Source organism: Zophobas morio, unplaced genomic scaffold (assembly GCF_036711695.1).
Source record: "Zophobas morio isolate AGI-343-1 ecotype UQ-CSIRO unplaced genomic scaffold, CSIRO_AGI_Zmor_V1 ptg000022l, whole genome shotgun sequence".
Taxonomy (NCBI): Eukaryota; Metazoa; Arthropoda; class Insecta; order Coleoptera; family Tenebrionidae; genus Zophobas; species Zophobas morio.
In genome coordinates, this window is record NW_026972127.1 from 183,004 (window position 1) to 206,461 (window position 23,458).

The 23,458-nt window shown below is 38.7% G+C and overlaps 1 protein-coding gene across 1 annotated transcript in view; it reads right to left on the reverse strand.

Moving 5' to 3' along the window:
• Cadn2 (Cadherin-N2) overlaps positions 1–21,941 on the reverse strand; it is a 175,452-nt gene extending 153,511 nt beyond the window's left edge. The window contains exon 1 of the mRNA XM_064062207.1: positions 21,784–21,941. Within this exon, the coding sequence (XP_063918277.1) occupies positions 21,784–21,841 (58 nt within the window). The 5' untranslated portion in view covers positions 21,842–21,941. The remainder of the gene's footprint in view (positions 1–21,783) is intronic.
• Between the last annotated feature and the right edge of the window lie 1,517 nt (positions 21,942–23,458).

Consider the following 23,458-nt stretch of genomic DNA (forward strand, 5'->3'; position numbering starts at 1 on the left):
GACCCATTTTTATGGTTTTTGAAGTAGTTTAAAAGAATCTTGGAGACCCCTATTGTATGGTTTTTGAAGTGGTTTAAAAGAATCTCGGAGAGGCGTTTCATTTTGTTTTTAAAGTCGTTTTTATAGAATCTCGGGGACCCGTTTTGTATGGTTTTTGAAGTGGTGTTTATAGAATTTCGGGGACCACTTGTGTCTGGTTGTTGAAGTAGCTTGGAAGGATCTCGGAGATCCGTTTTGTTTGTTTTTGAAGTGGTTTTTATAGTGTCGGGAACCCCTTTTGTATGGTTTTGGAAGTAGTTTAAAAGAATCTCGGAGACCCCTTTTCTACCGTTTTTAAAGTGGTTTAAAAGAATCTCGAGGACCTCTTGTGTCTGATTTTTGAAGTAGCGTGAAAGAATCTCGTTTGTTTGTTTGATTTTTGAAGTGGTTTTTATAGAATCTCGGGGAACTGTTGTGTCTGGTTTTTGAAGAAGTTTAAAAGAATCTCTGGCACCCGTTTTGTTTTGTTGTTGAAGTGGTTTTTATAGAATCTCGGGGAGCCCTCGTGTTCTGTTTTTGACAAACTGAAAAAAATCTCGGAGCCCTGTCATCAGAGGTGGAATTTTACTTAACTAATAATAATAATAATAATAATAATAATTAATTTAAAAATATAGCAAATTTGGTTTCGGCACTGGCGCTCCTGGAAAATTCCCGATTTCAAATTCGTTGCAAATGACCCAGTTTTCGTACTAATTCCACCAGATTTATTTCTGTTGCTTACAAATTTAATAACAGCAATTAATTAGCCACAAGCAGTGTTCTTAATTTATGCCGGTCAGAAATCTCGAATCCAATTCTTCCAGAACAAGCCCGTAATAACAACGTATCAGACTACAAAAATCTTATCGTGCTGCGATCGCCCGTTCCATTCTTCCAAGAACGCGATCGCCAAATTAGCGTAATTGCAGAATAATATTAAAGCCATAAACAACCCTAACTAGGTGTTCCCTTTGTTACCGTTGCTACTTTATTGTAATTTACAACCAATTTACTGCACGCAAGCATGCACCGAAAAAACGGCCAAACGTACACCTGCCTTTGGGAAAAACCTACCATTAAAACAACCCTCAAAGAATTCATTATCACCCTCCTCTGCGTTGATCACCTTCGTTAAAACGCGCGAATTAGAGGAGGATTCGGGTTCCGTCCCCAACATCGACTGGTGGCGCCGTGGCGCGGTGGATAGCCGAAGTTATGGGTCGACGTTTCCGTCAGGGCGCTGCGCCTCGAGAGCGCTCTGGCGCCACGAACTCGTACTACGCTTGACTTTGCCAAGAAATCTACTCGGTGAGGGAGTGGAGCGACAGGTGGCGCCAGCGTGCGCTTCGTGCGATCGATCGCAGCCTAATCGGCGTATAAGAAACGGAATTAATTGAAGATGTGTGTCATAAATTTCGCGGATCTCATTTTTCAGGCACTTCTCCGAGATTAAAAAGCACTCCATATGTGGAATAACAAATAGGTTCGGTATGTGATGGGCATGATAAGTCGATTCCGGTTCCTTTTTTGGTTTGTGGTTAATAGAGACGTATGGCAGAGCGCGAAAATCCGATTTATAGGGGGTGATTTGGTTGCTACAAAGAATGTACGTATGTCTATTGAAACCGGAGTTTCCGTTCGCATACGGAATCCGGACGTGAATTAAACTATAAATAAATGCGGGAGCAAAAATACCGGGCACGTTTTATCCCCGCATTAAGTATGCATAGATGATATCGTAAATACTGGGAAAATATTTGCTTTAAGCACCTCGTTACTCGGAAACTTGACGCCGACTTAGAGTTCGCGCCCGGGGGTTCCTCAACAACGGAATTTTTAATTACGATTCCGCGCACGATTCGGCTGATATATTTTTAATAATTGTCGTAATGGCGGCGGAAGAGTGGAATTGCGATTTTTATAGATAAAGCTAATATGTTACGTGACGAGCAACCGGAACACACGTGCCGTTAGTCTTGAATACGGGCGGAGTAATTAATATTCTTATAATGTGAGCCCGGATCCGTGGAGATGCCCCACTTTTCGAGCAATTATCGTCCGACTAATCGCGGACTATTAAATGAAACGCTCATGACTCTCGACCGAACTTGGAGCGAATAATTAATTAACGGGAAAAACGCCCCACGAAGATCCCATTCTCCCTTATGACGGAAAACATGTTGCGCTCGTGATGGCTTTATTAGCTTAATTTCGAGCTAATTGAATATCGCAAGCTCAAACACGGGCTATACGGGGTTTATCGAACAGATAGAGTAAAAAACACTTAGCAGCTGATCCAATTGATATTCTAAGGGCAGCGACAATTTATCCTTTGGGTGTTATTTCTGTATCCACTAACGTTTTATGACGTTATTATGGGGGTCGGATGATGCGATAACTGGGTTAGTGACGATTATAAAATCACCAGGGTCGGTTAACCTTCGGTGAAAGTATAGCTTGAGAATTGGAATGACGACAAATTATTCACAAAGTAGCAAGCGGAGCGAGCGGTTAAAAAACGAGTACAGTTATCCCTTCAACTTCAGCGCGCCGTCACCGCCTCAATTTTTGCTCGTTTTCTCCCTAATTGCAATCTGCAATTTAAATACACAAGCTTCGTTCCCGGCATAGCCCCTAGCCACGTACCTATTTAACTAGTTTCCTAAGTCGGTTCATGTCATCCGAACTTGTGCAAAATCAATCGGAACTAACCGAAGATGCGGTTCCATTTCACTGAGTCCCTTTAACTCGACGCTATCGACATCACTACACCTCCAACTTTGTTATCAAAGACGTTCCCCTTTTTCTTCTCGACACCACGTCAGATTCGAAAGGACTATTCTTTATCGCCGCCTCTAACTGCCCCCCTAGTCGAAATTTATCCGTCCTTATAGCTCAACAGCCGTAAACGTCAGAATAAATAACGGTAATCCATGAGCACGAATAAAAAACCATTTTCTTGCACACCCTTTTTCACACGAACAATTCGGGAGAATCGAGGGCCGTAATCGCCGCAAATTACCCTCCTTCAAAAAATTAAGCACGATTTTTTGACGAGTCGCGGAAAAATCGAATTTAATTAATACGGAAAGACTATAGATCACGGTACGTCACGAACAGATTGCGTAATGTGCTGCTTTAATCGGGCATTTATTTATTGCTTTGCAGTGCATGCACTATATGCAAATCCAGTCGACCGATATTTATATTAATACGAGTCGGCGTAATTCATTATCGAGCGTTCTTTCGGCTGTCAGCTAAAGACCGTGTAAATTTAATTATCCTCTGACTTTCCTAGTAACGAATTGCCCTGTCGGTTGGCAGAACTGTCGCCCAAAACCTCCAGATGCTTCACAAATTTATAAATCGGATCCTTCCGGAGCGGATCCGGCCATAAATTCCGTGGAAGGGGTGAATGAAGGAATGAAAGAGCTTGTTTTTGCTTATTGTGCAGGTAAATGCGGCGATGAAATTGAAAAATGTCAACGTGTTTGCGGCCCTTTTTCTCGAGAGAAGCGCCGGATTTTCTTCCTCGAACGAGTTTATCGGCTGTAACGGAATTAACAAAACTCGGCCTCGCATATGTTTTTGCGAATGTCGTCCTGTCAAAAGGCGATGGCTTCAATTTCCCGCGTGGAATCGAGGGCTGCTTTAGTATTTTTATTCGGGCTCGAGTATTGAGATGTTATTTTCCCGGAATGAAAGAGTGGAAATCGACGCCAACATCACCTGCGGGCTATTGTTTTACGTTGCATTGTTTTCGAATAACGCGTCACTGTGTGTCATCCGCAATTTTTCCGAACGACGCGTCGACAGATTTCACAAATATTATTCATGCAGACGGCGGTGATTAACGCGAGCGCGCTTTGCTAGGTGGCGCACTGTTGCACCTAGTTATGGCCAACTGAATCTAATAGGGCGAATACTAATTTTTTTTTCTGACACAAGAAAGTATTTGCGCAACTTTTGAACGCAAGGAACGTGATCAGGGAGTGATGTAGAAGAGTTTTGCGCAAACAGTTTGTGCGAAATCGAAAGGTGGCTTTTGTAAAGTTTCACCATCATTGTCATTTAAAAAAAAAACTGTTTCTGTACTTACCAAAAATATATTGTTTGTTAAAATGTATGTAACTGTAATTATACATGCATACATTTGCAATTAACATGACTTCGACACCGACACCGACACCGACACCGCGCGCGTAGCTCGAACTCGACATCTTATTCTGGTGAGCGTCGTATACGTGTTCTATCAGGAGTTAAATTCCAAAAGTTTTCCGCGAATCGATACAATACAACGGGGCGACTACGAAACCGTGCAAGTTTTTGTCTAATTGCCAGAGTAGTGGCGCTTTCCGCTCCTCCGCCCTATATTTAATCCCTCATCCGTTACACGCACCGTCGACTTTTTCCCGATGATGTATTAGGGGTGTCGCGCGCCGCCCCCGCCCGCCTAAACTAATTGGTAATATCTGGCAACGCAGCGTTTATGATGAATTAGTCGGCCGTCAGTCAGTGCTCGGTAACTGTCAGATTGCAGCCGACTTAATTTACTCGCCGAACTAAAAATTGCGCTCGATCACTCATTTGTCGCTTTTTCATATCAGGCGAGGACGCCGGGATAGATCAGAGCGCGATTATTCACACCCCTGGATCGGTGTAAATCTATTACCCGGATATTATGCGGGAGAAATTGGACATGGATGGTGGAGGCGGCGTTAACGTCAATTCGATGAACGCCGCCGCCCCAGAAACACCGAAGGAACTCAACCGATAAGTTGGGGAAAGTTCGCTTAAACGCTCTTGATGTTATTGAATGTGTACCGCCGACGCGTATTTTTGTATTAGCGCGGGCCTTTATGTCGGAACAGGAAATGATCCGTGCGAGCGACTTAATAATGTTGCGCGTTTTAATAAAACATGACAATTCTTTTTTAGGGCTGGAGGCAATCGAAAGGATATCGCGGTTTTATGGAACGGGCCGCAGTTACCGTTTTCCACACTGGGAAAGGTCCTTAGCAAATATTAGCAAGCGCTGTTGAATTTTGCGACACGTTTTGATGGACTTCACAAGGCGAGACTTCTCCGCCTCCTTAAAAAATTTTGAATTAGGACATCTTAATTACCTTGTGCCACGGGACTGGACTAGAAATCAAGTACCCTCCCACTGCTCAATTTACAGATCTAACGTTTCTATGAGGTCGCTCGTAGCAACTGGTTGTCGCAACTTTAATTGCCTGTGAACTCTGTACCTACACACAATAAGAAGCAAAAATTTTCATACTGCGTTGTTCGCGTTTCTTCGTCCGGATTATTTAAAATGTACTTAGTTGTATAAAGCTTCATTAGTGGATTTGTTTAACCGTTTCGTAATTCCCGAGATTAAAAGGTCGCGTGGTCCGCTTCGGCCGGTGTTTTGTTCGTGGAAGTTTTCTCTTTCGTTGGCTTCCTAAGTTGCGTTAAATATTAAAAGGCGTTTCCCGCTAATCCGCGAGCGATAGTTGGGAACTTAAATCACGCGCTCACCCTGCCTAATCTCTTAATAGCGGATTAAGAGGAGCAGCCGCCTCCAAAAAACTTGCAAATGAAGTATTAAGATTAATGTGTAAATACGGTTACTTCAAAGAGCGCCGGGTCTTCTTGTTTCCAGGCGGTGTTTGAGTTTCGCCCTCTTCCAGACCCAACGTAAATAGCCTTTTTTCCGCTCGCAGCCACCAACTCGCAGCGCTAATTTAGGTGCCTTCGTAATCCTCATAGTTTTCGAGATCCCAATGACAAGCGAGGGATTTAAGACGCGAGACACTAAACCTTTGTATCCTATGCGAGCGCCGTGGAATACATGTGTTGGTTTTCGGGAGCACGTGTATTTTTTGGTTTATGTTTTTCGCGTTTGCTCCCCTAATCCCTTCTCCTTTGCCTGCCAGCCCAGACGTGTCCAGAGTTTGCGAACGGATTTCGCCAATCGTAACACGATAAGCCCGCTCTTGAGCCACCTAACCTTATTTAAGAAACATCTAAGTATTCAATCCCGACTCGGGAAGAAGCGACCTCGTAAAACTTTTAATTGTACACAATTACCAACGGTCGGAATAAAAACACAACGAGACGCCGACTTTTTTATTTTTTCAAATCCGACCACTTTTAAAGTTCACTTGTTCGGCTCGTCAAAGCTCCACTTTAGCCCAGATTTATGTGGAGCAGCGCTTACAAGCACTGCTTTATTTTACTGCCTGCTGGAAGAAGCGGTCCGTTTCTTCGGCGGTCGCCATCTTAATTCCTAATCAGGTCGCGGTTCCGACCGTTCGATTGACTCTGCAACAAAGCGCCGTTGATTTGCTTAATCGGGCGAAAACCTGACTGATCGCAATTAACTGCAATTTAAGGAAATTACAACGGAGTTTGTGTTTGCTTAGTTTCCATGCGAGCGCGCTGGCTCTCACCGAGGGCGCACAACTTTTGGCGAGGTGCGGTTGTCGAGTGTTAATTGGAGACGGAACGGACGCAGGATGCGGTTCGGTACCGTACTACACACACCTAATTTAACTATTCCTCACCGACGAACGGACCTCAACTGCTCCCGAAACTGCGCTTTATTAAGCAATCGGCGCGGAATTACAGCTACCTGACCGACAAAATTAGGTACATTTGGTTATGTCGACAATTAGAAGAATTCTAAATTCTAGGGCGAAAAATTTTGCCTTTGCTCTGTTACGACAGTTTTATATCTAGAGAAGGATCTTTCAACAGGACACAATACTAAAGGAGAATATTTACAATTCGAAATTTTAGCGGGCTTGAATTTGCAATTAAGCTCCACCCTCTGGTCTCACAACGAATAAAAAAATCATCACAATTGGTATCGCGGCAGGTGGGTGGAGCATAATCTTCGGCTTTCTTTTAAGCTCCTCGTCTGGTCTCACGACGAATAAAAACAATAATCAAAATTGAAAGTTTTTAATTTCTCGATTTTTCAGTTTTCCGATTTTTCAATTTTTCGATTTTTAAATTTTGGATTTTTCGATCTCGGCTTTTCGATTTTTGGAGTTCAGGTTTTTCAGTTTTTCGATTTTTTAAATTTTACATTCTTCTATTTATCAATTTTTCGACGCGAACCACGTGAAACATATTAGCAGTATCATACTGTTGAAAGAAAACTATATAATTTAGAAAGAGAGCTGAAGAATATGCCCCGCCCACCCTCCCCGATTCCAGTTGTAATCAATTTTTTATTCGTTGTGAGATCAAGGAGCGGAACTTAATTGTAAATTTTACTTTTAAGACAATGGGAACATTTTTGCGCAAAATAGTCCATTTTCAGTAATACTATAATACCACAACATGTTCATTTGGTAATTTCTTGTATAGAAATAGAGACTTTGCAATTAAGCTCCGCCCCCTTGTCTCAAAACGAATAAAAGATTGTACACGATTTGGGTAAGGGTGGGTGGGTGGGGCATAATCTTTGTTTGCTTGTTCTTAATATATGTAGTTTTCTTTCAACAAACAAGTTACTTAAAACATATGTTTTCTGGTAGACAAATATAACTTAATATAACGTCTCAATTAAGCTCCTCCCCGTCTCATAACTAATTCAATATTAAGTACAATTGATATGGAGGATAAGCCCCACCCACCCACCCTCGCCTCAATTGTGATTAAGTTTTTTATTCGTCGTCAGGCGAGAGGCGGAGCTTAATTGCAAAAATTTGTATTTGTCTATAAGAAATTACCACGTGAAACATGTTTGAAATATCATATTTTTGAAATAAAACTATATATATTTAGAAAAAGACCCAACAATGTAATCAATTTTTTATTCGTTGTGAGACCAGGGGGAGGAACTTAATTGCAAATTTTACTTTCAAGAGAATAAAAATATTGTTTCGCTATTTTTTCGCAGAATAGTCTATTTTTAAAAATACCATAATACCGCAGACATGTCTCTCTTGGTAAATCCTTCTAGAAAAATATAGACTTTGCAATGAAGCTCCGCCCTCTGGTCGCATAACCAATACAATATTTAACACGATTTGGGTCAGGGCGGGTGGGTGGGGCATATTTTTTTGTTGCTTGTTCTTAATATATGTAGTTTTCTTTCAACAACGCGATACTTAAAACATATACTTTTTGGTAGACAAATATAGCTGCTCAATTAACCTCCTCCCCCGTCTCACAACGAATACAATGTTAAGCACAATTGAAATGAAGGATAAACCCCACCCACCCGCCCTCATCCCGTTTGTAATTAATTTTTTTATTCGTCGTCAGACGAGAGGCGGAGCTTAATTTAAAAGTTTATATTTCTCTTTAAGAAATTACCACGTGAAACAATTTTGAAGAATCGTGTTATAGAAGGCAAATTACATGTATTTAGAAAAAGAAACTGAAAAATATGCCCCACCCACCCACCCCGATTTCAATTGTAATAAATTTTTTATTCATTGTGAGACAATAGGGAGGAACTTACTTTCAAATTTTACTTTTGAGAAAATAAGAATATTTTTTCGCTACTTTTTCGCAAAATAGTCCATTTTCAACGATACCATAATACCACAACATGTTCTTTTGGTAATTTCTTGTATAGGAATAGAGAATTTGCAATTAAGCTCCGCCCTCTGATCTCAAAACGAATAAAAGATTTGACACGATTTGCGACAGGGTGGGTGGGTGGGGCATAACTTTTGGTTGCTTGTTCTTAATATATACAGTTTTCTTTCAACAACACGATACTTAAAACATATATTTTTTGGTAGACAAATATAACTGCTCAATTAAGCTCCTCCCCCCTCTCACAACGAATACAATGTTAAGCACAATTGAAATGAAGGATAAACCCCACCCACCCGCCCTCATCCCGTTTGTGATTAACTTTTTTATTCGTCGTCAGACGAGAGGCGGAGCTTAATTAAAAAGTTTATATTTCTCTCTAAGAAATCATCACGTGAAACATGTTTGCAATATCGTGCTGTTGAAAGAAAACTATATATTTAGCGAGAGATCCGAAAAATATTTTCCTTTTAAGCTCCTCCTCTGGTCTCACGACGAATAAAAAAAATAATCACAATTGGAACGGGGGCGGGTGGGTGGGGCTTATCTTTTGAGTTTCTTTTCGTAAGCTACATAGCCTTCTTTTAATAATAAAATACTTAAAATATCAAATGGCGAAGTTTACCGACTTACGCTATAAATTTACAGAAAAGGCAAGTTGACACTTATAAATGTGTTATTTTCGTATAGTTTTTTTTCTTTTTTGGATATCTTCTATTACTTTTGAGAGGATAAAAATAATTCCCTGCTTTTTCTCAAAATAGTGTATTTTAAAAATACGACAATATTTCAAACGTATAAAGAAGACGATGTATTTTAAAAAAGGAAAGTGACTCTCAATTGTGATTAATTTTTTTATTCGACTTAAGAGCTTAATCGAAAAGTTCATATTTCTTTAAACGAAATTAATACGTGTAACATGTTGCTAGCATTTCATAAGATATGATTGATTTTGACACTTTTCAACAATTTTCGAAAATTAACTATATATTTTCTGTTCGACATCTAGAAATCATTTTCGGCTTCGTTTCTTCGAAAATTCCAACCATTTTTCCAGTATTGCCAAGTGAAATGTGGGAACTTTTACAATTTTTTGACTCCCACTCTTCAGTAGAACACGATTAGCCCCGCCCACCCACCCTGTCTCCATTTCAGTGATTAATTTTAACGCGTCTCCTCGACAGTTCGATGATTCAACTTTTCTATTCTTCATTTTCTCGATTTTTCGGTTTTTTAGTTTTTCGATTTTTCGGCTTGTCGATTTTTTTTTGTTAAGTTTTTTAGTTTCCCAATTTTTCGTCATTTCAGTTGAAAGTTTTTAATTTCTCGATTTTTCAGTTTTCCGATTTTTCAATTTTTCGATTTTTAAATTTTGGAGTTTTCGATCTCGGCTTTTCGATTTTTGGAGTTCAGGTTTTTCAGTTTTTCGATTTTTTAAATTTTAATTCTTCCATTTTTCAATTTTTCGACGCGAACTCTGAGATAACCTGAATTAAACATGATGCGATGATTTCAAATTATAAAAGAACAGTCATGTTAATTGCATATGTATGTATGTATTTATTAGCTACGTACATTTTAACAAACTATATCTTATTGGTAAGTACAGAAACAATTTTACAAAATTAACGATGATGGTGAAACTTTACAAAAGCCACCTTCCGATTTCGCACAAACTGTTTACGCAAAACGCTTCTACATCACCCCCTGATCACGTTCCTGACGTTCAAAAGTTGTGCAAATGCTTCCTTGTGGCATTGATTAAATACATATAGATAGACCCATGCTATTGTTTGGAGCGAACAGGCCAACGGCCGGCGAACAAGAGATGGCGCACCAACAGTCGGCCGTCAAACGCCGGCGAAAAGCTTGGACACCAATCGCGCGCGTAGATAACCCCAATCACAGCAACAATACATTTAATAAAGCTACCACTCGACAGAGGGCGACGAAAACAATGTGTAAAAATCTCTTAGTAACCATTTATATAATTTGCAACGTTGCCAGATGAGCCTAGCACAACTTTGCCGTTATTTCTAGTCGATTAGATTTTATTTCGTTTAAAAGTTTCTGGTGAATAAATGGAATTATTATAATGAATAAACAATACCAACAAATTATTACTTGTTATTTTAAATACTTGTTAGTGTTGATGAAAACATAAACGGTAATTAAAGTTATTCTAAATACGGTCCGGTCCGGTAGCTCAAATTTTACAGTACGAGTGATATGTTTCAGGATGAGTAGGTAGCCGAGTCTTTAATTTCGAAACGAGTACTGCGAAAAGAGTTACCGGACGTATGTTGTTATCTATTTTATTTCATACTGTCAACATACTTTTTTATTCGATAAAATTATTATTATTTTGAGAAAAAATCCAAATCGAATCACTTTTTCTGACATCGTTAGCAACCGCTCTTTGGTAAATGTTTTAATTTGTTTATTCGTGCAAATCAGCATCATATGTTTAAACACATAGTACTTATAACACTTTACAGGACTTATTGTTTTGTATAATCCGACTCGATGGACGAATGTTTTGTGCAATCCGTCTCGAGGGACCAATGTTTGTGCAACTCGGCTCGTCCTACCAGTATTTTTTGTAATCTGGTTGATACGACAATGTGATACCGAATTGCACTTTGATATTGCTCCAAGGACCTTTGTTTTCTTGCGTGCGAGATAATAGACAGCGTTCGGTTTCGATGTTTAATACAGGACGGTTACAGAAGTACTAAATTTACATTTGTATTTACAATAACAGGTAAAGCAAAAGAGACCCAAAAGGGTCAGTGGCCCCTTCCGGAAATGGAAAACTTGTCCTTTTTGGCCACGGAGGTAGAAGAGTGTCTCTTCTACCTCCGTGTTTTTGGCTCAATTTTATCGGGCTTGTCCGTTTTTTTGATTTTACCGGAATAGTTCGATCCAGTAAAACGTCAAACTTGACATAGTATGAAGTAAAATAAATAAATTTTATGATGTAAATACAATTAAGTGTATCGATAATTCGCTACTGAAAATTTATTGAAATATAATTTGTGTTAAAAAAAGATGTTTGTGGTTTTATGGTTTATTAAATGTAATTAAAATAAATAATATCAAGAACTTGTATTATATATCAAAAACATTCATTGTAAATAAGAAAATTATGTAAATAAACCATAAAACCATACAAAATTTTCCTGCGACCTCTATTCAAAATCCCAGTTTACCAATAGGAATTAAGGCACAAAGATGTTTCACTGAATTTAATACCGATTTTTCAAGAAAAGTATGCTTATAAGCCTATAAGCGTCTAATGGATTAAAACAACAAGTAATGATCACAATTTATTTGTTTTATGTGTTCATTACAATAATCCCATTTATTTACCAGAAACTTCTAAATGAAATAATATCTGGTTGACGAGAAATATCCGCAAATTTGTGTTAGGCTCATCTGGCAACGTTTTCGGTAGGTAGGTATCAATGGAACTAAAAGATTTGGTAATTTTCTTGGAAGAGTTTGTTTCTTCAATGAAAATTTATGGTTTTTAATTCTTCGGCCGCTTGAAAGTCTCGCCATGTGAAAATAGATTATTTGATAACCTGTTTCGTAATAATTGTAAATACGAACAAAAGCATATTTGCATATTCTAAACAACTGGCCATATCGATTCCAAACTTGTACAGATATGTTTTTTATTGTTTCTGTTTTCAATGAAATAAATTTTATTTGCAAAATACTTAATGTCTAACGACATATCACGCATACATACTACCCCATTTACTATATTTTCAATCTGTGCATTTTTCGCTTCATTCGTAGGAGCCAAGTAAGAAGTATCAGTGAGACCGGCGGTCTTTCAAAAGCTCGTAAATGAAAAGATTTAGTAAAGTTTCCTAGAACAGTCTGTCTCTTCATAAAAAAATGTAGACATTTTTACTATGAAATATTGGTACAATACGCTATATTCCACTGTTTGTTTTCTTTGAGATACGACTAGTTCTTGTGCCGAAGTGAAACACCAAAAAGTCTAAAGTCCGGAAATCAGAGTGAATTTTAAAACACATAAAACGACTTCTTTATTTATTTAAATATTGTCCTGTAACGTCCTGTGACGTGGAATGGAGTTTCTTAATGTACAAAAGTATGTTAGATAATAACCGAAAAATTTTCTTGATTAAAACTAAAGGAAACACAATTATTACTTGGAATAAAAATAAAGAATATCAAGAACTTGTGCTATGTATTAAAAATATTTAATTTCAAATAAGTAAATTATGTTAATAAACCATAAAACCACAAAAATCTTTTTTTAACACAAATTATATTTCAATAAATTTTCAGTAGTGAATTATCGATATACTTAATTGTATTTACATCATAATAGTTATTTATTATATAAGCGGTTAAAGTGAATGTTTAATGAGCGGCCAGTTTAAGGCGAGAGCGGCGTATGCCGCGAGCGCCTTAAGACCACGAGTTACACATTCATTTTAACCGCGAGTGTAATACAAACTTTTATTCAATTTTGACAACCCCAAGTCCCAAATTGTGAAAAAATTGGTGATTCAAAGTTCACATTCGAGAAACGTCAGAATTGACAGCGACCAAATAAAAGTTTTATATGCGTAGAATTTAGGTTACAATATCAGGTGTGTGTGTGTAGTATGTGACTCTGGCGACGGTGTTTGTTTATTTTAAACAAACTAAAATTATCGAAAAATTGCAAAATCATGCAAGATTCCAACGGCAAAACTTGCTCCCAAAAAAGAGCAAATCAGAAAGTGTATCAAAAGTTCCTTAGATGGAAAGAGCAGCAAGACATTGGAGAAATTACAGAAATGGTAACCATGGTTTTAAAACAGCAAAATAAAAATTTTATTTCGCTAGCGGTTTAAAAATTTTATGGTGCTACCGGATAAACCAAAGCTTTAGTGGCCTACTGACGGCAAAATAAACGTTTGTTTACATGTCAAAATTGAATAAAATTTATTTATTTTACTTTATACTATGTCAAGTTTGACGTTTTACTGGATCGAACGATTCCGGTAAAATAAAAAAAACGGACAAGTCCGATAAAATTGAGCCAAAAAGGACAAGTGTTCCATTTCCGGAAGCGGCCACTGACCCTTTTGGGTCTCTTTTGCTTTACCTGTTATTGTAAATACAAATGTAAATTTAGTACTTCTGTAACCGTCCTGTATTAAACATCGAAACCGAACGCTGTCTATTATCTCGCACGCAATAAAACAAAAGTCATTGGAGCAATATCAAAGTACAATTCGGTATCACTTTGTCGTATCAACCAGATTACAAAAAATACTGGTAGGACGAGCCGAGTTGCACAAACATTGGTCCTTCGAGACGGATTGCACAAAACATTCGTCCATCGAGTCGGATTATACAAAACAATAAGTCCTGTAAAGTGTTATAATAAGTACTATGTGTTTAAACATATGATGCTGATTTGCACGAATAAACAAATTAAAACATTTACCAAAGAGCGGTTGCTAACGATGTCAGAAAAAGTGACTCGATTTGGATTTTTTCTCAAAATAATAATAATTTTATCGAATAAAAAAGTATGTTGACAGTATGAAATAAAATAGATAACAACATACGTCCGGTAACTCTTTTCGCAGTACTCGTTTCGAAATTAAAGACTCGGCTACCTACTCATCCTGAAACATATCACTCGTACTGTAAAATTTGAGCTACCGGACCGGACCGTATTTAGAATAACTTTAATTACCATTTATGTTTTCATCAACACTAACAAGTATTTAAAATAACAAGTAATAATTTGTTTGTATTGTTTATTCATTATAATAATTCCATTTATTCACCAGAAACTTTTAAATGAAATAAAATCTAATCGACTAGAAATAACGGCAAAGTTGTGCTAGGCTCATCTGGCAACGTTTCAAATTATATAAATGGTTACTAAGAGATTTTTACACATTGTTTTCGTCGCCCTCTGTCGAGTGGTAGCTTTATTAAATGTATTGTTGCTGTGATTTGGGTTATCTACGCGCGCGATTGGTGTCCAAGCTTTTCGCCGGCGTTTGACGGCCGACTGTTGGTGCGCCATCTCTTGTTCGCCGGCCGTTGGCCTGTTCGCTCCAAACTATAGCATGGGTCTATCTATATGTATTTAATCAATGCTTGTGGTAACAGCTTCTCATTAAAGAGTGTACGAATGGGAAATTTAACAATTTTTTTGTGGTAAAAGGAAGCATTTCTTAAGAGAAAATTAAGGACTTCGCCGCGCATACGTGTTTAATTTATATAAATTGTCAACGCAGAATTAAAACTCCATCCGTGCGTCCCTGGGTCGACGCACTCCTTTTTTGCTTTATTTATGAAACAGTGAAATCTGGCGCCCGATCGAGCAGCGATTTCGTTGCGAAGGAGAATTTACAGTCTGTCATTTTTCGGCGGGACGCCTGTCACTCAATTATCCTCCTCCGAGGGACGATCGCAACAACTTCATAAAGATGCAGCGTCGTTAGCGCTATTAAATTATCGTCCGTATCGAGGCAATTCATAATCAACGTGGAAGGGTTTTTCGTCAACACGTCACCGGAGGCGGTGTCGGTGCCGGCGTCGTTTTGTGTCGCACAATCAATAACGGTAATATTTAAGTGGTGGCCGAAAAGTTCGGAACGAGTCTCGCTGCTATTTTCTTAGTGAGCAAATATTTAAAAATGTTTCTTCAATTCCGTTTAGGGGCTGTGTACGCTTTCGCTTCTTTGAGGGGCGAACAGTCGATCTGGAGTGAAATTAAAATCGGTTAACAGAGTTCTTATTAAACAAACAATGAGGAGGGGGCGAAGGAGCGTTTCTTGTTTGCTTCAGTAATTAATCAAGAATTTTTAAGCCTTTGCAATGTTTAAATGCTTCTAAATCCGGAACTCATTAATATGCAGGGGCACTTATACCTAGGGTAAGGCGGCGCGGGAGTGGGGCATGGCCAACTTCATCGACACTGGTAGATTTGGAATTATGGTCTTATACCTTGAGTTGTCCACATGGGGGGACGACCCACACTATCATAGAAACTAGGGCGTAATTTCCAGTTTTCTAGATTTACAGTGACAGGTCCGCGATTAAAATCTGCGCTTGTTTGGCAAAGCAAAGTCTTTCGTGTAAAAACCTTCTCCAATTTTAATCCCATAGAATTTATTCGCCTCGAGCTTGAATTTTCAGTTTCACAAAAGCTTATTTCGATCTGTAGTCGCGGTAACGTCGCCATGTGTCAGAAAAACACTTAGGGCTTTTTTTTGTCGCTGACAGATCAATTTTCATCGGAATAAAATCCGAGACGCTGCGATTTCGAATCAAAACTCATGAAATATGTTAACAACGCAGTCACGATATTTACACCGGCGCAAAGGATTTAGTACTCGGAGAAGATGATTCCGTCCGAACTCGCGCTTAAATTACACTTTTCGGATTTATTTCGACAGCAGCACGATTAAAAGCTGCTGCCGTTCGTAAATACAAAGCCCCGGTAGTAAAAAAGTCTGCGACAACGTTAATCCCATAGAATTTATTCACAAAGACGGACCATTTGCAGTTCCGAACAAATTCTTTTCAAATCGCAATCACGATTATGTCGCAACGTGACAGAAAAACATTCATGGAGAGCCGTGAATCTGTCAAATCCACCGTTGCGTCGAGCCGCTTTAAAATATCGTTTAGAACTCAATTTCTGGCATTATAAAATACAAAATCGAGCGACGGGCGAAAAGGAAAAATGCGGTTCGATCGGTTTCCAGAGAAAAGCAGCTTTAAACTGATGAAACCGGCGGCCCTAATGCCGAAACACAAATCGTTACTTGACTTCTGGCCGTCGCTGTACCACGTCCATTTCCCGTTCCGGTTTTTTCGGCCGTATCCGGTCGAATATCGAAGCCGCCGTTTCTATTAAGGCGGAATATTGTTTTATTCCCGGCGCGTACCCGAGCAGCGTAATTTTTGCGGTTTAGCAATTAATTTAATCAACACGGCCGTGCTTGCCGCTCTGGCTGCGGGACGGGGGCCATTTGAATAGATTAGGTTGGCAGCGCGCTCTCGGACAAAGATAATACGCCGTGACAGCAGGGAAAGGGCTTAGACTCGTAATCTTGTCCCACTGTTTATAATCTACGAAATATTTCTAAGCCGACGTCAACTACGGGACAACTCCGGACAGATTAGTACGGGATTGGCCGAATTGTCGCCACTTCTGCACAAACACCGGACGCAATCACTTCTCGAACAGGGCTGCCACTGACCGTCGTCAAATTTCACCAGTTTAATGACAAAATCCGATGCAAAAGACCGCGTCACGACCAGGGAAAGCGAGCTTCAAAGACCGACCGACAAAGACCCATAAATCTGAAGTGGGCGAAAATTATCACGAAAGGTCAGCAAAATTGCGCAATTACTAACTACTTCAGACCTGCGGCTCAAATTCGTTTACGGTTGATATAGCTAATGACAGTAAACAAAAAATTTTAAAAGCAAAAATCTAAACAAAATCTCATTAGGGAGTATAAGACTTTTTCGTGCTTCTTAAGCAGCGACGGTATCTCAATCGGTACCCGACACCCAGCACCCAGCAGCGAGAGGTACTAGACTTCTCCGCCTCCTCTCTCCGGGTTTTTATAATTCCGTGGCCACGTAGCTGGACTCGAAACGAGAACAAAAATGAATGTATAATAAATATGTTACGGACAGATTTTAGATAGGAAGTAGTATTTTTGTATATCAACCTGATCCAATAGGAATATATTAACCAATACTGACGATTTAAACATGGTAGAAGACGGAACCTTGGACTAAAATGACTGAACATTACGTTTGTGTCCGTTTAGAACCATTATAATCGAGTCCATCTTGTTACTGGCTACTTTTGTGATTTCTCGACGTTTCATGACACCTAGAGGATTTTCCTCGGGCGGTCAAATTTTTTTTCTTTCGATATCTTTGACTTTTGACAGAATAAGAATACTATTTATTTCGCCATTTTTTAAAAAATAGTCTATTTTCAACAATATGATAATACCTCAAACATGTTTTACTTGATAATTTCTTTTACATAAATATGTATTTTGCAATTCAGCTCCGCCCCCTGGTCTCACAACGAATAAAAGATTTAACACGATTTGGAGCAGGGAGGGTGGGTGGGGCATAATTTTTTACTGCTTTTTCTTAATTTATATATATAGTTTTCTTTCAATGCTATACTAAAATATGTTTTACTTTTTTTATTTCGTGAAGAGAAATTTAAACTTCTCAATTAAGCTCCACCCCCCGTTTCACAACGAATACAATAATAGTGAAATGGAGGATATGCCCCACCCACCCGCCCTCGTCTCAGTTGTGCTCAATTTTTTATTCGTTGTGAGACTAGGGGACGGACCTTAATTACAAATTTTACTTTTAAGAGAATAAGAATACTTTTTCGCTGCTTTTTCGCAAAATAGTCCATTTTCAACAATACCATAATACCACCAACATGTTCTCTTGGCAATTTCTTGTATAGAAATAGAGACTTTGCAGTTAATCTCCGCCCTCTTGTCTCAAAACGTATAAAAGATTTGACACGATTTGCGTAAGGGCGGGTGGGTGGGGCATAATTTTTGTTGCTTGTTCTTAATATATATTGTTTTCTTTCAACTACACGATACTTAAAACACATATTTTTTGGTACACAAATATAACTGCTCAATTAAGCTCCTCCCCCGTCTCACAACGAACAAAATGTTAAGTACAAATGATATGAAGGATAAGCCCCACCCACCCGCCCTCATCCCGTTTGTGACTAATTTTCTTATTCGTCGTCAGACGAGAGGCGGAGCTTAACTGAAAAGTTTATATTTCTCTCTAAGAAATTACCACGTGAAACTATTTTGAAGAATTGTGTTATAGAAAGAAAATTATATGTACTTAGAAAAAGAAGCTGAAAAGTATGCCCCACCCGCCCACCCCGATTTCAATTGTAATAAATTTTTTATTCATTGTGAGACAAGGGGAGGACCTTACTTTCAAATTTTACTTTTGAGAAAATAAGAATATTTTTTCGCTACTTTTCGCAAAATAGTCCATTTTCGACAATACCATAATATCACAAACATGTTACTCTTGGTAATTTCTTGTACAGAAATATAGACTTTGCAATGAAGCTCCGCCCTCTGGTCTCAAAACGAATAAAAGATTTGACACGATTTGCGACAGGGTGGGTGGGTGGGGCATAACTTTGGTTGCTTGTTCTTAATATATACAGTTTTCTTTCAACAACACTATATTTAAAACATATATTTTTTGGTAGACAAATATAACTGCTCAATTAAGCTCCTCCCCCGTCTCACAACGAATACAATTTTAAGCACAATTGGAAAGAAGGATAAACCCCACCCACCCGCCCTCATCCCGTTTGTGATTAATTTTTTTATTCGTCGTCAGACGAGAGGCGGAGCTTAATTGAAAAGTATATATTTCTCTGTAAGAAATTACCGCGTAAAATATGTTTTAAGTATCGCGTTTTTGAAAGAAAACTGTGTACATTTAGAAAAAGAAGCGCAATAATATGCCCCGCCCACCTGCCCCTGTCTCAATTGTATTAAATTTTGTATTCGTTGTGAGGCCAGGGGGCGGAATTTAACTGCAAATTTTAGTTTTGAGGGAACAAGAATATTCTTTCGCTACTTTTTCACAAAACAGTTCATTTTCAGCAATATCGTAATACCACAAATATGTTTTTATTGGTAATTTCTTGTACAGGAATATATAAATTGCAATTAAGCTCCGCCCCCTGTTCTCACAACGAATAAAAAATGTATCACAAATGAGATCCGGGTGGGTGGGTGGAGCATAATCTTAAGCTTGTTTTTCTTAATATATTCATATAGTTTTATTTTCGACGACACGATACTTAAAAATGTTTCACGTGGTAATTTCTTCTAGAGAAATATCAACTTCTTAATTAAGCTCCGCCTATCGTCTCATGGCAAATAAAAAATAATTACAATTGAGATGGGGCGGGTGGGTGGGGCATATTTTTTGTTGGTTGTTCTTAATATATGTAATTTTCTTGCAACAACACGATACTTAAAACATATATTTTTTGGTAGACAAATATAACTGCTCAATTAAGCTCCTCCCCCGTCTCACAACGAATACAATGTTAAGCACAATTGGTATGAAAGATAAGCCCCACCCACCCGCCCTCATCCCGTTTGTGATTAATTTTTTTATTTGTCGTCAGACGGGAGGCGGAGCTTAATTGAAATGTTTATATTTCTCTCTAAGAAATTACCACGTGAAACATGTTTGCAGTATCGTGCTGTTGAAAGAAAACTATATATTTAGCGAGAGAGCCGAAAAATATGCCCCACCCACCCTCCCCGATTCCAATTGTAATCAATTTTTTATTCGTTGAGAGACCAAGGGGCGGAACTTAATTGTACATTTTACTTTTCAGAAAATAGGTCTATTTTTTCGCAAAATAATCCATTTTAACAATATCATAGTACCACAAACATGTTCTCTTGGTACTTTCTTGTATAGAAATGGAAACTTTGCAATTAAGCTCCACCCTCTTGTCTCAAAACGAATAAAAGGTTTGACACGATTTGGGTAAGGGCGGGTGGGTGGGGCACAATTTTTGGTTGGTCGTTCTTAATATATATATAGTTTTCTTTCCACAACATCATACTTAAAACATATTTCATGTAGAGAAATATAAACTTTTCAATTAAGCTCCGCCTCCCGTCTCACAACGAATACAATATTACGCACAACTAAGATGGAGGATAAACCCCATCCACCCGCCCTTGCCTCAATTGTGATTAATTTTGTTATTCGTCGTCTCGTTGAAAGGAAACTATATATATTTAGAAAAGGACCCGAAGTATATGCAAGATTCCAATTGTAACGAATTTGTTATTTGTTGTGAGACTTGGGGGCGGAACTTAATTGAAAATTTTACTTTTGAGAAAATAAGAATATTCTTTTGCTACTTTTTTGCAAAATAGTCCATTTTTATGAATAATTTCTTGCACAGCAATATAGTTTTTGCAATTACGCTCCGCCCCCTGCTCTCACGACCAATAAAATAATAATCACAATTGAGATCCGGGTGGGTGGGTGGGGCATAATCTTCCGCTCTTTTTCTTAATATGTATATATATTTTTGTTTTCAACGACACGATACTTACAAAAATAAATATAAACTTCTTAATTAAGCTCCGCCTATCGCTTTCTTTTCTTAAGATACATAGTCTTCTTTCAAGAAAAAAATACTTAAAATATCAAATGGTGAATTTCAGGATAGAATTATATCCAGTTTCGTCATCAGAATTGTCAGATTAATCGATTTACGCTACAAATTTACAAAAAGTCACTGAATGTTCTACTTTTTTGTATGTAGTTTTTTCTTCTTTCGATATGTTCTTTTACTTTTGATGAATAAAAATATTCTTTCGCTACTTTTTCTCAAAATAGTTAATTTTCAAAAATCCCATAATATCACAAACATGTTTCTCTTGGTAATTTCTTGTACAGAAATATAGACTTTGCAATTAAGCTCCGCCCCCTGGACGCACGACGAATAAAAGATTTAGCACGATTTGAATCCGGGTGGGTGGGTGGGGCATACTTTTCGTCTCTTTTTCCTTAATATATATATATACCTTTCTTTGAACAACACGACATTAAAAACATGTTTCACGTGGTAATTTCTTGAGAAGAAAAATGAACTTTTCATTTAAGCTCCGCCCCCTGTCTCACAACGAATAAAATAGTATATTGTGGTATTGTTGAAATAGGCTATTTTGAGAAAAAGTAGCAGAAGAATATTCTTATATCCCAAAAATAAATGAAGATGTCGAAAGAAGAAAAAAAACTGTAGAAAAATTAAACATCTAGCTGTCACAACTTGACTTTTGATTTACCATGTCTCTGGGGTCAATATTATCTTCGTCTTTGGAGGACTGTGGTCAGAGCCATCTACCGGCAGTGAAATACAATAAGACACTTGCGGAGCCACCAGTGGCAGCCGTACCACGCTTAACACTAGCACCAACATAATAGTAAGTGGACCAAGTTATGGAAGTCGCGTCGGTCGGAAAAATACGTCACGTTTTCGATTCTGCTGGTAATTGGACGTCCGCGGCCGCTTTATGCGGCAAGTGCAAAAACACGCTCGTCCTTAAATTTAAATGAGGGTGTAACGCAACTCACCAACGAGTATTCTGAGCAGGGAGGCCAGTAGGTGGAGGTTTGCGTCCGGAGCAGCCATGGATGCGTCCTCAGGGAGATGGGAGCGTCCGCACGCGGATGGATGGCATCGCGTCTAGTCCCGGATGACCCAATAAACAAAAGTCCACTTCTTGCACGAGGGCAGTTTAAGCAGTGGCGGGGGCGAAAGGCGAGGAAAAAAAGACAACAACACGAGATTTATTAATTGTGTGAGGCAAGGAAACAGCCAACGGACCCTGTTTTATTGGGAGATAAAGGCGCATCCGGAATTTCGGGAATTTATAGATTGCCATAAAGCATGCTCTTGGTCGTGCATTCATATTTTATTAAGTTGCGGCGATATATTGTAATATTGGAATCTCACAAATTAAACCGGACGAAACGGCGCAACGTATCGATTCGGCGTAAAAAATTCGGGGCTAAAAGGTGTCCTGTTGAAGGAGACAAAAAATTTCGCTACTACTAGATCATAAATTGTGTACATGCAAAACAGTGGTGGGCACGATGTTGTTGTCTGTATTGGGATTATCTCGAGCGCCCTCCCCTTTTAACTGTATTATGTACATCATTTGGCATTTCGACGTCGAAAATGGCTTATTCATGATCCGGAAGAGCTCCACAAAAAATGTGTACGAAAAAGCTTCGCTCTGACCATAATTTATAGCATTAAAGCGTCCAAGATAAGCACCCTGCCAGTAATGTAGCTCAAAATTTACACAAGCGGTTTTTACGCCGCCACTCAACAATAAATACATTATGTACCAATCGCACATAAACGCCCCACCCCGAAACCTATTTAGACAAAATCCGCCCCTCTTAAAACGCCCCCGAGAAAAAAAAGCAGATGCAATTCTCGGGCGATCGGAGGCGCCATATTGAATTGATTATCATTTTTGTTTCTGTACAGGGAAATAACATTAGCCCTCTTCCAACTTTTTTAATGCTTTCTTAATTAAAATTGCTCCTCATTATCGCCGGCCGGAATCTTCGTCCTTTTTATCCTTGGTTGCGTTTCGCCATTTGGAAAATTAAAAATTCGACGTACGGATCCAGCTGTACGCACTCGTTATCGATAATGGACCGGCTGGAAAAAACCGGAACTGGTCCGGACAGCCAAAGTAAACATGAATTGTTTGAATCACGTGACTTTTGGCGGATCCGGACGATTGGAAATGAGCGGGTGGCGGTAATCGTCCAACTTTATGCGGTCGGAGAGTGAAACTGGCTTTGTTGTCATCGACAGTCAACATTCGGGGTTTCAATTTGCAGCTTTTTTATTATCGAGTGGCTTTCTCGGGCCGGAACATAGTTTAGCCGGAGAGCTTATTAAAACTGGAAATGGGGAGTGTAAACGTACTCCACGAGCTGAAATAGAGTGAGTATATTAAACACAAACACTCCCGCAAGTGAGAAGTTAGTAGCAGTTGCAGCTGAGGGCTTGTTAACTGCACGCCACGGTTTATTAAAACGATGGAAAAATCCGGTTACCGGATTATAGGTGCTGGAACTTTCAACTTTGCTGCATTCGATAATAATTTTACGAGATCAGCCGCGGTATGGAATTTACGATTTTCCTCAAGTGGCGTAAAACTATTTCGCGAAAAATAGGTGCACTAGCCAAAGTTTGAAGGAGCGTCTTGGGCACAACACCGTAACA